At 50.7% G+C, this 14,642-nt stretch overlaps 1 protein-coding gene across 1 annotated transcript in view; it reads right to left on the bottom strand.

Moving 5' to 3' along the window:
- LOC311203718 (uncharacterized protein) overlaps positions 1 to 14,642 on the bottom strand; it is a gene marked incomplete at its 5' end in the record, with an annotated part of 62,808 nt that overhangs the window by 37,013 nt on the left and 11,153 nt on the right. Inside the window, 5 exons of the mRNA XM_084278475.1 lie at positions 8,203 to 8,445; positions 11,010 to 11,133; positions 12,406 to 12,533; positions 13,699 to 13,827; positions 14,255 to 14,383. Coding sequence (XP_084134601.1) covers positions 8,203 to 8,445; positions 11,010 to 11,133; positions 12,406 to 12,533; positions 13,699 to 13,827; positions 14,255 to 14,383 — 753 coding nt within the window. The remainder of the gene's footprint in view (positions 1 to 8,202; positions 8,446 to 11,009; positions 11,134 to 12,405; positions 12,534 to 13,698; positions 13,828 to 14,254; positions 14,384 to 14,642) is intronic.

Genomic DNA, 14,642 nt, shown 5'->3' on the forward strand with positions numbered 1-14,642 from the left:
CAGCCCGGCAAAGACCTCAGCGACCCTCCGCCCCACCTGGCACAACCTCCCGCGCTGCCCCCAGGACCGCGTCTTAACATCCGGACCTGCCTACAGGGCCCCAACGGCCCCAGACGGCACCCGGGACCGGGGGACACCCACCGCTCGCTCCGGGATGCCGCCCACCGCCCAGCCTCACCCGCCCAAAGCCTTCCAGACGCTCCCTCCCCGCCGCCGCCGCGGACGACGGGTGCCAAGGCGTGCCCTCCTCCCGCCGCGACACGGGGCCTCACCGAGCCCATCCTCCAGAGCCCACCGCCTCCTCCCGCTGCGCACCGCCCAGACATTCTGGCCCAGCCAGAAGGCCGCGGCCCCGAGCACCTCCGGGTGGCCCCGCCTCCCAGGAAAAGGCTCCTTCGGGCTCGGCCGCAGGAGCAGCACAGCTCCCCCGCCACGCTCGCAGCGGACCTCGCGTCACGTGGGGGTGCCGGTCCCGCAACCTGCCCCCCACCCCCCTCCCGGCCCGCTGCGTGCCGCCTCAGGCTGCGCAAGTCGGCAGCTGCCCAGCTACCCGTAACCCTCGTGCCTTCATCCTCTGCCAGCCGGAGAGAAAACAGTTACTTCAGTTTTACAGCCTTTACAAAGCACCAGGCAACCCTCCCAGCTGCCCAGGGTTTCCCCCACAACTCACCTCTGCTGCTGCCAGTGCACTTCCTGGGTCCAGTGAAGGTGGTGGACAGCGCTGGGGTGGCGAGTGATGGGGGTGTGCCCCAGCTGCTGGACCGGCTCTGGTGTTGGCAGCTCCTGGGCCCAGGTCTAGTTTTCCTGGGAGGGTGGCCTCTTGGGGGGCTGGGAAGAGTCCTGGGAGCCGCTGGCCCTCCTCTTTGCTGCTCGTCTTGGTCTCCCAGGGGCACGGTCCCTGCCCTGGCTGGCACTGGAGGGACCTGCCACAGCCTGCCCCAGACCCGCCGCCGGCTCTTCACGCTCCCCGTGGATGGGAGAGGGGGCGTGGTGTGGGCTGGTGGGATGCCCAGCAAGAGCAGCGGCCGAGGTGCTGGGGCGCTCCTCTTCCCGAGCCCCTGCTGGGCTGCTGGAGGGGGCTGGTCCAGGGGCAGGAGAGCCGGCTCTGGAGGCAGCAGGATGGGGGGCAGAGGTGGGCCTGCCCTCCCGCGCCTCGGCTGCAGGGCCATCCTCCAGGCCCAGGAGACGTCGGGCCTCCCTGCGGCAGCGCCGCACGGCGACACTGATGAGCCGGCGCACGAACGACACTGCGCGCTCCTGCAGGCTGGGCTGCAGCAGCCGGACCAGCACGTCTTCATCCAGCCCGTATAAGCCCAGGACGGCCCGGATGAGGTCCTCCAACACATCTGCTGTGGAAGGCTGCCGTTGAAATGTGGCCCTCAGGTGTTGTTGTAGCCACGGCAGAAAGCGTTGGAGGAGGGCTGGGTGCTCATCAAAGAGAGATGCCCAGGTGTCTGGCTGCAGGCCACCCACTGTAGCCCTGGGCACCGTCTCCACCGCCGGCGGCTGGGCAGCTAGCGGGCGAGGGGGGCTGTCGGTCCCCGGGTGTGCGGGCGCTCCTCCAGCTGCAGGTATGGCAGGCCATGTTGAGTCCTCTCGTGGTGGTCTGATGTGGACCTCTTCAAATTCATGGTCTGCCCGCACCGAGTGCAAGATGGATTGTACTCCCCTCTTGCAGAGGGGGCACTCAGGTTTGCTGTTAGCCCACCGCAGGATGCAGGCGTAGCAGAACTGGTGGAGGCATGGCATCACGAAGGCGGCGTTGTCAATGCTGTCCAGGCAGACTGGACAGCGGTGTTCCACCTCCGTGGCCATGCTGTTCTGGCTGCGGTGGGCTGGGAGGAGCTGCGGGTGGTGAACTGCTTCCTCCAAACGGCGCTGCAGCAGCTGGAAGCTGCGCTCGAAGATGCGCCGCGTGTGCCCTGGACACACCCTTCAGTATCTCTGGGATACCGCACTGGAAAACCGTCCTGAGTAAGGCAGCAGCACCAAGCCTTCGCTCAGCACTCCAGCCTCGCTGGCTGCTCAGCTGGAGTCTGCGCTTGAGGCCGTTGGGCACCCCTGTGTGCTGGGTTACAGGGCTGGGTGACGTCACGCTTGTCCGTTGGTGACCAGTAAACATGGCACTCAGGCAGCTTCCAGAAGCTGCCATGTCAGATGACTACTTTTTGGTGGTCTTCTGGCTTTCACAAACCTTGACGGACAATAAAACACAACAGAACAGAACTGTCCCTGGTGGAAGGAACTCCAACAATCTTCTAGTCCGACTGCCCGACCACTCCAGGGCTGACCAAAAGTTCAAGCCTGTTGTTAAGGGCATTGTCCAAATGCCTCTGAAACGGATGGGCACGGGGCATGGGCCATCCCTTGAGGAAGGCTGTTGCAGTGTTTGATCACCCTCTTGGTACAGAAATTGATCCTGAGCTCAAGTCTGAACCTGCCTTGACACAGCTTTGAGCGCTCAGTCACATGCTCTGGCTTGGCCGGCCCTGTGTGGAGCCAAGAGTTGCACTTGATGATCCTTGTGCATCTCTTCCCACTCAGGATATTCTGTTATTCTGTGAATTTATACTTGTGCCTGGCACCCACCCACCCAAGGTGCAGAAGCCAATAGTTTGTCTTGTTAAATTTCATGCCCTTGATGACTGCCCCATGCTCCAGTGTATCTACAGCCCACTGCAAGGCCTGTTCTTGCTCAAGAGACTTAACAGCGGCTGCCGGTTTAGTAGCATCAGTAAACTTGCTAACGGTGCATCCAACCCCTGCCCCCGGATCACTGATAAAAGGATTGACTGGAACTGGCCCTAGAACTGAGCCCTGAGGAACAAGCCCGAAGCACTTGGCTCACTCTTGTGGGTTTTCTCCTGCCTTTCTCTCCTTCCATTATGCCAAATCTCATCCTTGATCAAACTCTAACTAAATTGGAAAAATAGTTAAAGCAATAAATAAGTAGAACTAAAAGAAATAACAATTTCCCTCACATCTGCCTGTAACCAGTGTTTGAAATGAATCGTTGGCGGTCAGAGTTACAAAGGGGAAACTGCCATATGCTCTGCCCCTTTATGCTGCATTTGTACGTTGTTACTGGCTCCTTAGTCATTATTCCAAGGCGTTCATTGTTATTATTATTATTAATTTATTAAAGGGAAAATATCTTGCTTTTGTGAAGTCAACTTCCCATCTTTCTCAAGGGTAAAGGGATAAAGTGAAGAGACTGGCTTGGAAGAATTGCCCTACTTCTGGACGTGGCTCCTCCAGGAACAGGCAGAACATCACAGAAGTTCAGGAGCTCAAAATCAGCCTTGATTTCTGTCAGAGTTTTGCGTGGCTGGGTCCTGGTGGAAAAGGGGGCGGGGGGCTGCAGAAAATGGCTGCTGCAAGAAGCAGCCAGAAGCTCTCTGCAGGCCCGAGAGAGTAAACATGGGCTAATTCAAGGCCAGAGTTGCTGCTGAACAAGGCCGAGCCAATCGTCCAATGTCACAGCGCCTCAGGGAATCACATTTAGGAGAATAAAAACGCAGGCAGGTGCATTTTCCCACCAAAGAGGGGAGTGAGAAGATGTAAGGAGCTGTGCAGGCAGCAAGGCCGGGGAGGGCAGGAGAGGAGGCCTCGCCCTGCTGCTGGAGAGAATGATGCCCCTGCAGCCTGTGGAGAAAGCCATGGTGGAGCGGGTGTCCCTCCGCAGCCCATGGAAAAGGCTGAGACCCCACCTGCAGCCCCTGGAGAGGCTCCATGCTAGATGAAACAGGTGGAGACATAGAGGAGATGCTGTGACCCACGTTAGAGCAAGCCCCTCCCTGTGCCACAATGCGGGGGAAGAAGGGAGTGAAATCATGACCAAAGTGAAGTCTGAAGTGATAGAGCGGCTTTGGTGGGCGTCTGGCCTCCAGCCAGGACCAAACCACCACAATTTATGACAAAGCATCTCAGGAATTACTTGCTGTCTCTAAGAGAGAGACTTGTATGCCATCAAATACATGACTTGGTTGTCCAGCATGGGTAAGTGTAACATGTTTTATAGTTCCTGCGCTATTTCTAGACCCACCCTCAGCAAAAGAAAGGGAAAGGAAAAAACGTCACAGCATTCACATCTTTCATTAGAAACTTTATTCCATCAGCCTACAGGTACATGAGGTGAAATAAATGGTAGTGAAGGGCAGAAGGACCAACAGCAGTCATCTTTGGAAAACAGAAACATTTTCACAACAAAACACCTTTTTGTTACAGCGAAGAAAAAAAGCCAGGCACACTTGATAGCTTTTCTTTAAGGATGTATTACAGTTCAGTCACATCAAAGTGAAACCTTGTGGGCTAAAACTGGGAAGTTCTGTGCTTTAGCACTAGTACAAGCCTACCAAACCACACGATTTTCTGGGCAGCAATTAGGAAACACGCATCGTTCTGTCAAAATTTCTGTCCAAATGAGCTGTGTATTCTTCAGTCTGGACTTCAGAGCTTCAGTATAAGGATCATTAGTTGGATACCTATGTAATGAAACAAATTCAGTCATGGTCACGGTACTTGGAGAATCCAATAGATCTTAACTGACACCTTGGCCACTGTGGAGTTTGTTTTATTCTGTATTCCCTTCAATATGAACTCAGCTTTGCAGATTGTCTCAGCAGAAAGTATGAATGCACTGAAATCTTCTTTCCCCTAATCTGCATGTGCATCTCCAATTAAAATTTATGTGACTTCTCTGAGTACATCAAAATAAGGACAAACTTTATGCGTGACTGTGTTGTGATTAAAATCTTTGCTTAAAAGCCTTTAAGCGTTTTAAAAAACCTTGAGGTTCATGGTGTTTCTCCATGACCACCATTAGTACACCTACATTATGGAAAACCTCAAGTTTCTACTTACTACCTCAATTAAAGTCAGCTACACACCTTGTGCATCGTTTTGCACTTTAGTAAACTGGTACCAAGTTGCTCCCTTTTCAGTGTGACATTTCTCACTCTTGTAATGTGACTGTTTAGCAGCAAAGCTTCTCTTGCCGTCCCTGTCCCTGGTGAAGGCCTTTCTCTTAGTAGACAGTACTTGCTGAAATTACTCGTCAGCTTACTCGTTAAATTCCCACCACAATATAGTATCTCTGTTTGGATTTAAATTCTCTAAAGAGCATACTGGGATCTACAGAAAGGGCTAGATGACAAGCATGAAGATTAAGTTGGGGGGGTGGTCTCTCAAATTGACAGATGAGTGTCCTTCAGTGGAAGCCTCCTGGGGCACAGAGGGGACAGTGGGATTGCCAACACCAGTCCCACGGGCTTTTGTCCTGTGGCTGTCATTTGACAAAACTATGTGAGCCCTGCAGGTAATCTGTTCAGAGTGTCTACCAGCGATCCTTCGCTGAAATAAATTCAGGGAGGACTCGTGCTTCCCGCTGTATGCCGTACGATGCAACTGCCTACCCCTTTTACCTGGGCACAGAGCAAATGTTGGGACACGCTGCTCCCAAGAAGCTGGAGAGCTACTGCCAGAAGAGGGTGGAGGAGCCTGCTGGGGCTCCATTACAAGCATGTTTTCCGGCACCATCACCAGCAGCAGCAGCTAGAAACAGTCCTGCCGCACCTGATGCAGGGTTCTAGAGGTAACTTGGCACTGACACAGAATGTCCGGTCTGGATCAACCATTTTATTTCCAGCTGAGATGTTTGGGGAACAATTCTGCTCCAATGCATCGCTACCTTGGCAGATTTCACAGTTCCCAACAGGCTGTTCTGGAGGGAGAGAAAGGAGCCTGTTGGAAAGGTGCTCTCCATGCAGAGCCAACAGAATAAGCTAAACTTTAAGGAGGGACTGGTTTGGACTTTCCTTCTGCTTCCTCGTTACTAGCCTTGACAACACCACCTTGATGTTTTTTCCCAATGAAGTAGGTTAAAGTGTTATGTATTAGGTAACCACCTCTGACAGACATGGGGACGACACGAATTCTGCCTTCAATCCTCTCCCTCTGCCCAGAGGTTCCTTCAGCCGGACAAAATAAAGGCCAGTTGGCCAAAATGCCAAAGAAACGCACACACGGTAGAATATTTTTGCAATTACAACTAGATGGCTAGAACACAGACACACAGCATAGAAATGGAGACAGGAGTTAATAAAGAATGGGGGGTACATGTGTCACATTATCAGCGATGCAAAAGACCAGCTTAAGCACGTGTTTCTCTACGTCAGCTATAAAAAAGAAAAGGTGCCTTTTTAGCAAGTATGCACAGAGATTGCTCAGTTATTTCTAAGAAAAAAAAAAAAACAGAACACTTTACTATTTTTATCCTCTATTACAGACATTATTACTACCTGTTTATAAAATGTAAACCTTTCCTCGCAGTTAAGATTTACAGCAGTCATCACCTTTGTCCACTCCTTACATAATCAGTCCCTGGTGACAAAAATAAACTGATGTAGCACACACCTTTTCTGAAGTAATTACTGATATGTTATGGAGCATTAGTTGTGTAGTGGCAGAAGTAGTGGTCAGAACTGCAACGTATGGAGCTGAATGGCAGCTCCTAAGGATAAAAATCCTTAGAAATGTTGGGAGAACTGGTGCGTTTTGGAGGAATGTCTAATTGGGAACAGAAAAGGCAAATGGTATCCTATGACAGAAGACATAGACTTTATTCCAGCCTAGAGACCATTGGGATAAGGAGGATTCTACCAGAACCCCAAGTTTTCTGGAACTACACCAGCCACAGTAACGCAGGAACTCGATAGGGCACCTGTCAGTGAAATACAGCCTCTGGGGGGGAAGATGCTGGTTTTCACGTCAAGAAGAGGAAACAGATTCTTTCTATCCCTCCCATAAACTTACTCCAGCTGTGTTCAGTACTTAACTGCTGCTGTGGGTCTGCATGGCCAAACCAGCTCAAGGACCGATCCGCCACTGACCAAGGCCAAGCCCATCAGCACCAGTCACAGCCCCTCTGTGGTCAAATATTTTAGGAAAAATCCCACAAGTGGACGCTTTTTGCCACCAGAGGAGGGAGTGAGAAGATGGAAGAAACTTTGCAGACACCAAGGTCAGTGAAGAAGGGGAGGAGGAGGCGCTCCAGGTGCCACAGGAGAGATTCCCCTGCAGCCCATGGAGAAGAGCATGGGGAACAGGTTGTCCCCTTGCCACCCACTGAAGATGATGGGGAGCAGAGATGCTTCCTGCAGCCCGTGGAGAGGCCCCAGGCTGGAGCGGGGAGACAAATGTAGAAGATGCAGTGACCTGTGTTGGAGCAAGCTCCTGGCAGGACCTGCAGCCTATGCAGAGACAGGCCCCAGGCCACAGCATGTTTTCTGGGGGGACTGGGGGGCACCAGGATGGAGCAGTGTGGGCCTGAGAGACTCAGAGACGTTCTATGATTTTATGACTGTACTCCATAGCAGTGACCCACGCTGGGACAGCTGGTGAAGAGATGGAGCCCTGTGGGAAAAGACTGACGTTGAAGAAGTTTGTGGAGGACCCCATGCTGGAGGAGGGGAAGAGTGTAAGGAATGCCCACCCCCCCCTTTCCCGCTAAGAAGGAAGATTACTTATGAGGAACTGATGGAAACCCCCATTCCGCCACCCCCCTGTGACACCTCAGCGAGGAGGAAGGGAGAGAAATAATGAATAAAGTTGAGTCTTTGAAGAAGGGAGAGGCAGGGACAGGCCTTTTAGGATTTGGTTGCACTTCTCGTTATTCTACCCTGGTTTCTGTGCATGTGAGTGTGGTAAGATGGGTTTTTTCAATTCCCTGTTGAGTCTGTTCTGCCTGTGACGCTGATTGCGGAATGATCTCTCCCTGTCCTTATCTCCACTCCTAAGCCTCTCAAGAGGTATTTTCTCCCCCAGCTGAAAAGGGGAGTGAGAAGAGTGTCTTTGCTAGGAACCCGGCCTCCAGTCAAGGTGCAACCACCACAACAGCCTAAAATAGAGTGCGATCAAATGCTTAGCTTACGCTGTTGTTTAAAGACAGGCCTTCAAACCAGGGAAATTGAGCGCTCTCTCTAGGTTAGAGATCAGAGCTGAAGGTATTTAAAGCTCTGTCCTTGTGATCTCTACCACTTCCCTGGAAAAGACGTTGTGAGATGGGTGGAGCAGAAACCAGAACCTGAACGTATCGCTTTTTTAGCTGATTTTTAATGTGTTTTGATTAACCTGGCTCAAAGGAAAAAGTCCTGTGCTCTTTGTTCTTAACCTTCAACATCGAGAAGTACATTTTGCACTTACCAACTTCATAAACGTTCCTATTGGCTGAAGCAGAGCCAGCGATCTCAGCATACGGGGAGTCCCCGCGTGCCGGGGACTTCATTTCCACATAGCCGCATTCTGAACTTCTGGGGACAAGAGCTGGTGGGTCTTTTATAGTAGCGTAGGGGTTCTCAGAACTACTTAACGAGCAATTACTTAAATTATATTCGGAGTTCTTCACTAGATCTGCAACAAGAAAAACACGTGTTTCTCTCAAGCATGCTAGTAGTATGGACATCAATGTTACACAGGGTGTTGAGTTCTAACAAGTCGCTCCCCAACAAATATTTAAATGGAAACCAGTCATAGCACTTCCAAATGGTTAGACAGTCCTTAATGAATCCACTTCTACTGCTATTCTTGTTTATGGCCCTTGGTCTTGTCATCAGCAAATTCCTGTTGCAGTCTGAGAACTGTCAATTCTGGTTAGAATAGTAGCTGGCATTCAATACAGATAATCCCAGAGTGGTTGGGGTTGGAAGGGACCTCAAAGCACATCTAGTTCCAGCGCCCTGCCGTGGGCAGAGACACCCTCCACTAGACCAGGTTGCCCAAAGCCCCATCCAGCCTGGCCCTGAACAATGCCAGGGAGGGGGCAGCCACCGCTTCTCTGGGCAGCCTGTGACGGGGCCTCACCACCCCAACAGAGAAAAATTCCATCCTAACACCTGATCTAAATCTAACCTCTTTCAGGTTAAGGCCATTACATTTTGTCCTTTCACTATATGCCCTTGTAAACAGCCCCTCTCCAGATTTCTGGTAGCCCGCTCCCGGTTAGGTAGTGAAAGGCTGCTACAGAATCTCCCCAGAGCCTTCTCTTCCCCAGGTGGAACAAGCACAACTCTCTCAGCCTGTCTTTGTAGGAGAGGTGCTCCAGCCCTGTGGTGACCTTTGTAGCCCTCCCCTGGCCTCACTTCAGCAGCTCAGTGTCTTTTACTGGGGAGCTCAGAGCTGGACACTGTACTTCACGTGCTTTCACTTTCTGTGCCTTGGGCACTGTGGCTTGAGCACTTGCCAGAAAAGACTGAGGCAAAAAGTCATGAAGTACCTCAGCCTTCTCCAGATCCTGGGTAACTGCGTCTTCTGTTTCCTTCTGGAGACAAGGCCAATTTTTCCTCTCACCCTCATTTTGTCACTGATGGAGCTATAGAAGCTTTTGATGTTGCCCTTGATGTCTCAGGCCAGATTTAATTCTGTCAGCACTTTAGCTTTCTTAACCTGGTCCCTGGCTGTTGGAACAGTTTCTCGTTATTCCCCCTAGACTACCTGCCCATGCTTCTACCCTCTGTAGGCTTCCTTTCCCTGTCTGAGTTTGCCCAGGAGCGCCTTGTTCATCCAGGCAGGTCTCCTGGTGCATTTGTTGGGCTGCATCTCTCCAGAGCTTGAAAGAGGCAGTCCTTGAATACTAACCAGCTGTCCTGGGCCCCTGGTCCTTCCAGGGCTTCGTTCCATGGTACTCTACTGAGCAGGTCCCTGAAGAGGCCGAAGTATGTTCTGCTGCAGTCCAGGGTAGTGAGCTTGCTGTGCACCCTCCTTACTTCCCTGAGGATCTAGAACTCCAACATTTCATGGTCACTGCAACCAAGATTGCATCATGGTACTCTGTTACAAGCATTACAGCAGTCTAAAGGAACTTTCTCTAGACAGTCTCTCTCTAAACAAAATACACAGTTTCCAAGAACAAAATTAGGTTATTTGAGAAGACCTAAACCAACTAAATTTATTCCTACTCCATCTTTATTTACTAGGTCTCATGTCAGCTGTCCTGCTGTTTTTGCCAAGCCTGACACCCAGGTCACAAGCCTAGAGCTACCCAAGCAATCCCACTGCACCTTCTAGAAACCAGGCATAACATCAGCATTCCTCCAGTCTTCCAGAATCTCCCCATGCAGTGGGGTAGCCACAGCCGGGATCTCTCAGAAGTCCCAAGTGCTGGTACATCTGCTCTAAGAAAATGTAAAGCTGAACTCTGAGCGTTAAACTGTTTTCTTAAAAACCCCGCGTCTCAGCCGGAGCTGTTGTTAGACCAAGGCTGGGGATGGGCAGGGAAAAATCCTGCTGCAGACTGCTTCTGGTGCTGCACCTGATCCCCAGAACCTGACAGTGAGAAGGACTAGAAATGAAGGTAATTAAATCATCTAAAGATTAATGGCACTCAGAGTCCCTTCTAAGGCTTTCACTGGGCAGAGACATGAGGAGTGTGATCCAGCCTTTGGGATGCTTGAGATTGGGAAAGGATGAAGTGTCAATAGGATACAGAAATTCTCACCCCTTCTCAGGAATTTTCTTTTGACGGACAATGTGCTGCGTTTTAGCAGACAGGAGGCTTAGCTGGGAAGATGCTGCTACAATTTACATCTGCAGCAGCCCAGATGATGAGAAACTACTTCAAAAAGCCTTGATTCTGTGTGGTGGGGATTAGAGAAAAGGATTCACCCAACCCCACACCTATTTAATCAAAGTAATTTTGCCAAAGCAGATCCTTATTTACAACACCCATTGATTTATGAAAGTAATTAGTATGAAAATAGTTGTATGACAATATGATGAGAGATTTGCATATCATGTCTGCACTGGGCATCAGGTGGATTCACCGCTCCTCACAAGGAGTCACTTTTTTGTCTCCTTGAAGAAAGGTCGAACCCATAACCCTGAACCTCACGCACAGCCAGACCACCTTGGCATTACCCTGAGCGGAGAACCAGGAAAAATTCCCTGCTTCCCTCTCTATCCCAAACACAGTAAATACCATTCACCCTCTCCTCCTCCTCCTTCTTCCTTCTTACCAAGCTCGTTGAGGTAGCCACCATGTTTCCAGTCTGCAGGCAATGTTCCCGCGTAGTCCATGACAGTTCCTCGTTTTCCAGGTTCCACGTTTTTAAGGTTCACAAACAGCTGATTGGTTTTGGCCTAATTCAAAGGAAGACAGATAACAGAAACTGAAACTGATGGGAAGTTACAGGATTTCCAGGTGCTAATCAGGCAAAGTGGTTTGGGTTTGCGTGGCCAGGTTTTGGTAGCGGTGGGGGGCCAGGGGTGGCTTCTGCAAGAAGCTCCTAGAAGCTTCCCCTACGTCTGACAGAGTAAATACCCGACGGCTCAAGGATGGACCCACCGCTGGCCAGTGACGAGCCCATCAGCGATGGTGGCAGCACCTCTGTGATAGGATGTTTCAGAAGGAAAAAAACCCACAGGCAGACACTTCTTGCTGCCAGAGAAGGGAGTGAGAAGATGAAGAAACTCTGCAGACACCAAGGCCAGGGAAGAAGGAGGGGGAGGAAGCGCTCCAGGCACCAGAGGGGAGACTCCCCAGCAGCCCATGGAGAAGACCATGGTGAAGCAGGCAGTCCTGCTGCAGCCCAGGAGGAAGATGCCGAGTAGAGATCCCAGCTGCAGCTCCATGCTGGAGCGGGTGGACACACCTGAAGGAGGCAGTGACCTCATGGGAAGCCTGCATTAGAGCAAGCTCCTGGCAGGACCTGCAGCCCGTGGACAGAGGAGCCCACACCGCAGCAGGTTTCCCTGGGGCAAGCTGTGGCTCTGTGGGGAAGCAGGCTGGAGCAGTCTGTCCCTGGAGGTCTGAGCCACATGTAAGCCACACCGGGGCAGTTGGTGAAGAGCTGTAGCCCCCATGGTAAGGATTCATGTTGGAGAAGTTCATGGAGGATTGTCTGATGTGGGAAAGACCCCACACTGGAGCGGGGGAAGCATGTGAGGAGTCCTCTGCCTGAAGAGGAAGGAGCGGCAAAGACAATGTGTGATTAACTGGCCACAATCCCCATTCTGCCCCCGTCCTGTGCCGCTCGGGGGTAGGTGGCAGAGAATTTGTGAATAAAGTTGAGGCCAGGAAGAAGGGAGGGGTGAGGGGAGGTGTTTGAAGATTTGGTTTTATACCTCATTATCTCACTCTCTTTTGATTTGGTAGGAAATTAGATGCTTTGCCCATGATGTTACCTGCGGAATGATCTCTCCCTGCTCTTATCTCAACTCATAAGCTTTTGGTTATATCTTCTCTCCCCTGTCCAGCTGTGGAGGGGAGTTATAGAGCGGCTTTGCTGGGCACCTGACCTCCAGCCAGGGTCAACCCACCACAAAAAGAAACCAAACCTGAAACATGATGGAACCAAATGAAATAAACTAGAAGCTAATTGACAGAGGAGCACTGAGATTTTGATGCTCTACCTTTGCCAGGGTCAGTCTGTCCATGTTGTTGACATGAGGTGGGGTAGCGCACTGAGTCAGAGTATGATAACTGGGGTTAGAGAAATAGTGACTGTTGGAATTTCCTCCGGTAATGTGAGGGATGGCTTCTGAAAAGAAAATAAAATCAACAACTATCAATAGCATGGCATTTCTTTCTGAGGAGAAGTTTTTGACAGCTCTGCACTCATTCCAAAACCTAATGGGAGAGTTTCTGGAAAGAGCTACCTAGGAAATTGCCATTCATTTGACGGATTTAGGGACACAGAGCAGGAACTGACAGGTCACTTGAAGCAAGAGCATGTTACTTGCTAACTTACTTCTCTCCTGAGGTTCCTTGCTCTCTTTTGCCTCTGCAGTCACTGTCCCAATTACAGAGAATTTTAACCACCAAGTTCATAGCAACACTCTCTAGTGCCTCAAGAGCACCCCCACCTTTGCTGACAGCTCTTTCTTGGCTCTGAAAACTCTTTCTGCCACCTTCTTCACCTGCTGCCTGCCTTAACAGCTGTGGGCAGAAGACAGCAGTGCCTGAAGTTTCACGTACCCGTTGCGTCACTCCCAGGTTTGCTCTTTGCCTTCACTTGTTTCAGACTCGAGCCTTCAGATGGAGCTTCTTAACTGTATCGGGATTACAGATCTGCAGCACCACGGACGCTACCCTTTGTTCCTAGCCCTAAACTCTGTCTGTCCATGGCCAGCAGATGGCAATGTGTCACCAGTGGCAGACCCCTACGGACAAGATTTGCTTCGAGAGGATCTCTGTGTATCTGGGAGACTATGAGAAGGGAAGAGGGAAAAGGAGAAGGAAATTGTCTCTACTTGGGATTTGGCTTTACTTGTACTGGGCCTGCCACTGAGGCCATGAAATTAGGAAGGAACGAAAACCGAAAAAGAAGAAAAGGGTAAAAGACAGTAAAGAAACAGGCAAATTAGGAACCAATTGTCCTTCTCCACCAGACTGTCAGGTCTCCCAGGCTACTCAGAGCCCTGTGCTTGAAAACCCGTGCAGTCGTATGAGCGGAGCCAGACATCTGGCTGGTGTCACGTCATATGACACGTGTGTCGATGTGGGAAGACAGCAAGAGATAAGGTCTTCATAACCAATTCTGCAGGTTTTCTCTGGAAAAAGCCCAGGTCCAACTCCTGAAGCATCTACCCCATTAAGACTCCCCCTGAAGCAAAGAGGATGTATCAAAACACTGGCCAAAACAGAGGCTCCCCTGAGGGTTGAGTAATTGCTCTTAGGCACCAACACTTGCCATTCCTACTCACTTTGCTCACAGTGCTTCCCCATGAAGCCCGTGCGGCAGGTGCACTGCCCACTGATGTGGTCGCAGTCAGCTCCGTTCTGACACTGGCATAGCAATGCACAGTCCTTCCCGTAAAAATCCAGGGGACATCCTGCAATAGAAGGAGCGGGAAGAGAACTGGAGTGAAGCAACTGCTCCAGAACTAAAATGCAAACATCCTGGGTAAGTATATTAATGGACTACAGCCAGTACTGCACATCCGCAGGGGGAGCATCTGAATGTCAGAGTCATTCATTCTGTGTGTGCACATGACAGACTCTTCCACAGGGATGCCCAGCCGCAGCCAAAAGTTGTCTTCCTCTAAAGCAAGGCTAAAGAGGAGTTCAAATGTAGTTGCCAGCACTCTGCCAGTGCTTATGCAGCTGCCTCCCCTGCTACCGCGGAGGTAACGTGTAACATCTTCTGGGCCAAAAATGCTTAGCAGCGTGGGAAGACATCAACGACTGAAATGTGAAAACACCAAAGGAAAGTTCTGTCACTCGTTTATAGACCAAGAATGGATGACAAAAGTCACTTACTCTGTGTACAGTAAAGGCCAGTCCATCCTGGGGTACATTTGCACTCCCCATCGCAGGCACTGCAGTAAGCTCCATTATGGCAATTGCACGTGTGGATGCAGTTCTGTCCCCAGTGGGAAGGTGGGCAAGCTAAAACAACCCACAGCAATTCATTAATTGATCCCAAATGACAAAGATCAGTGATATCCACAAACAGAGCTGCTTACATTCACATAGAAGCACTGCTTCACTTGGTGTTTGTTGTTTTGCTTTTAAAGCCATTTCTTGGGCTACTCCATTCTGAGCAAATCGCCACAGGTTGGGTTTTCTCTAACTAAGGACTTCTTTTACTCTACATAAAAAGTGTTGAAAAAAATTGGAAGTGTCGAAAAAGCCAGCAATTCAAACT

The sequence above is a fragment of the Gallinula chloropus genome (assembly GCF_964237585.1).
Source record: "Gallinula chloropus genome assembly, chromosome: Z".
NCBI lineage: Eukaryota > Metazoa > Chordata > Aves > Gruiformes > Rallidae > Gallinula > Gallinula chloropus.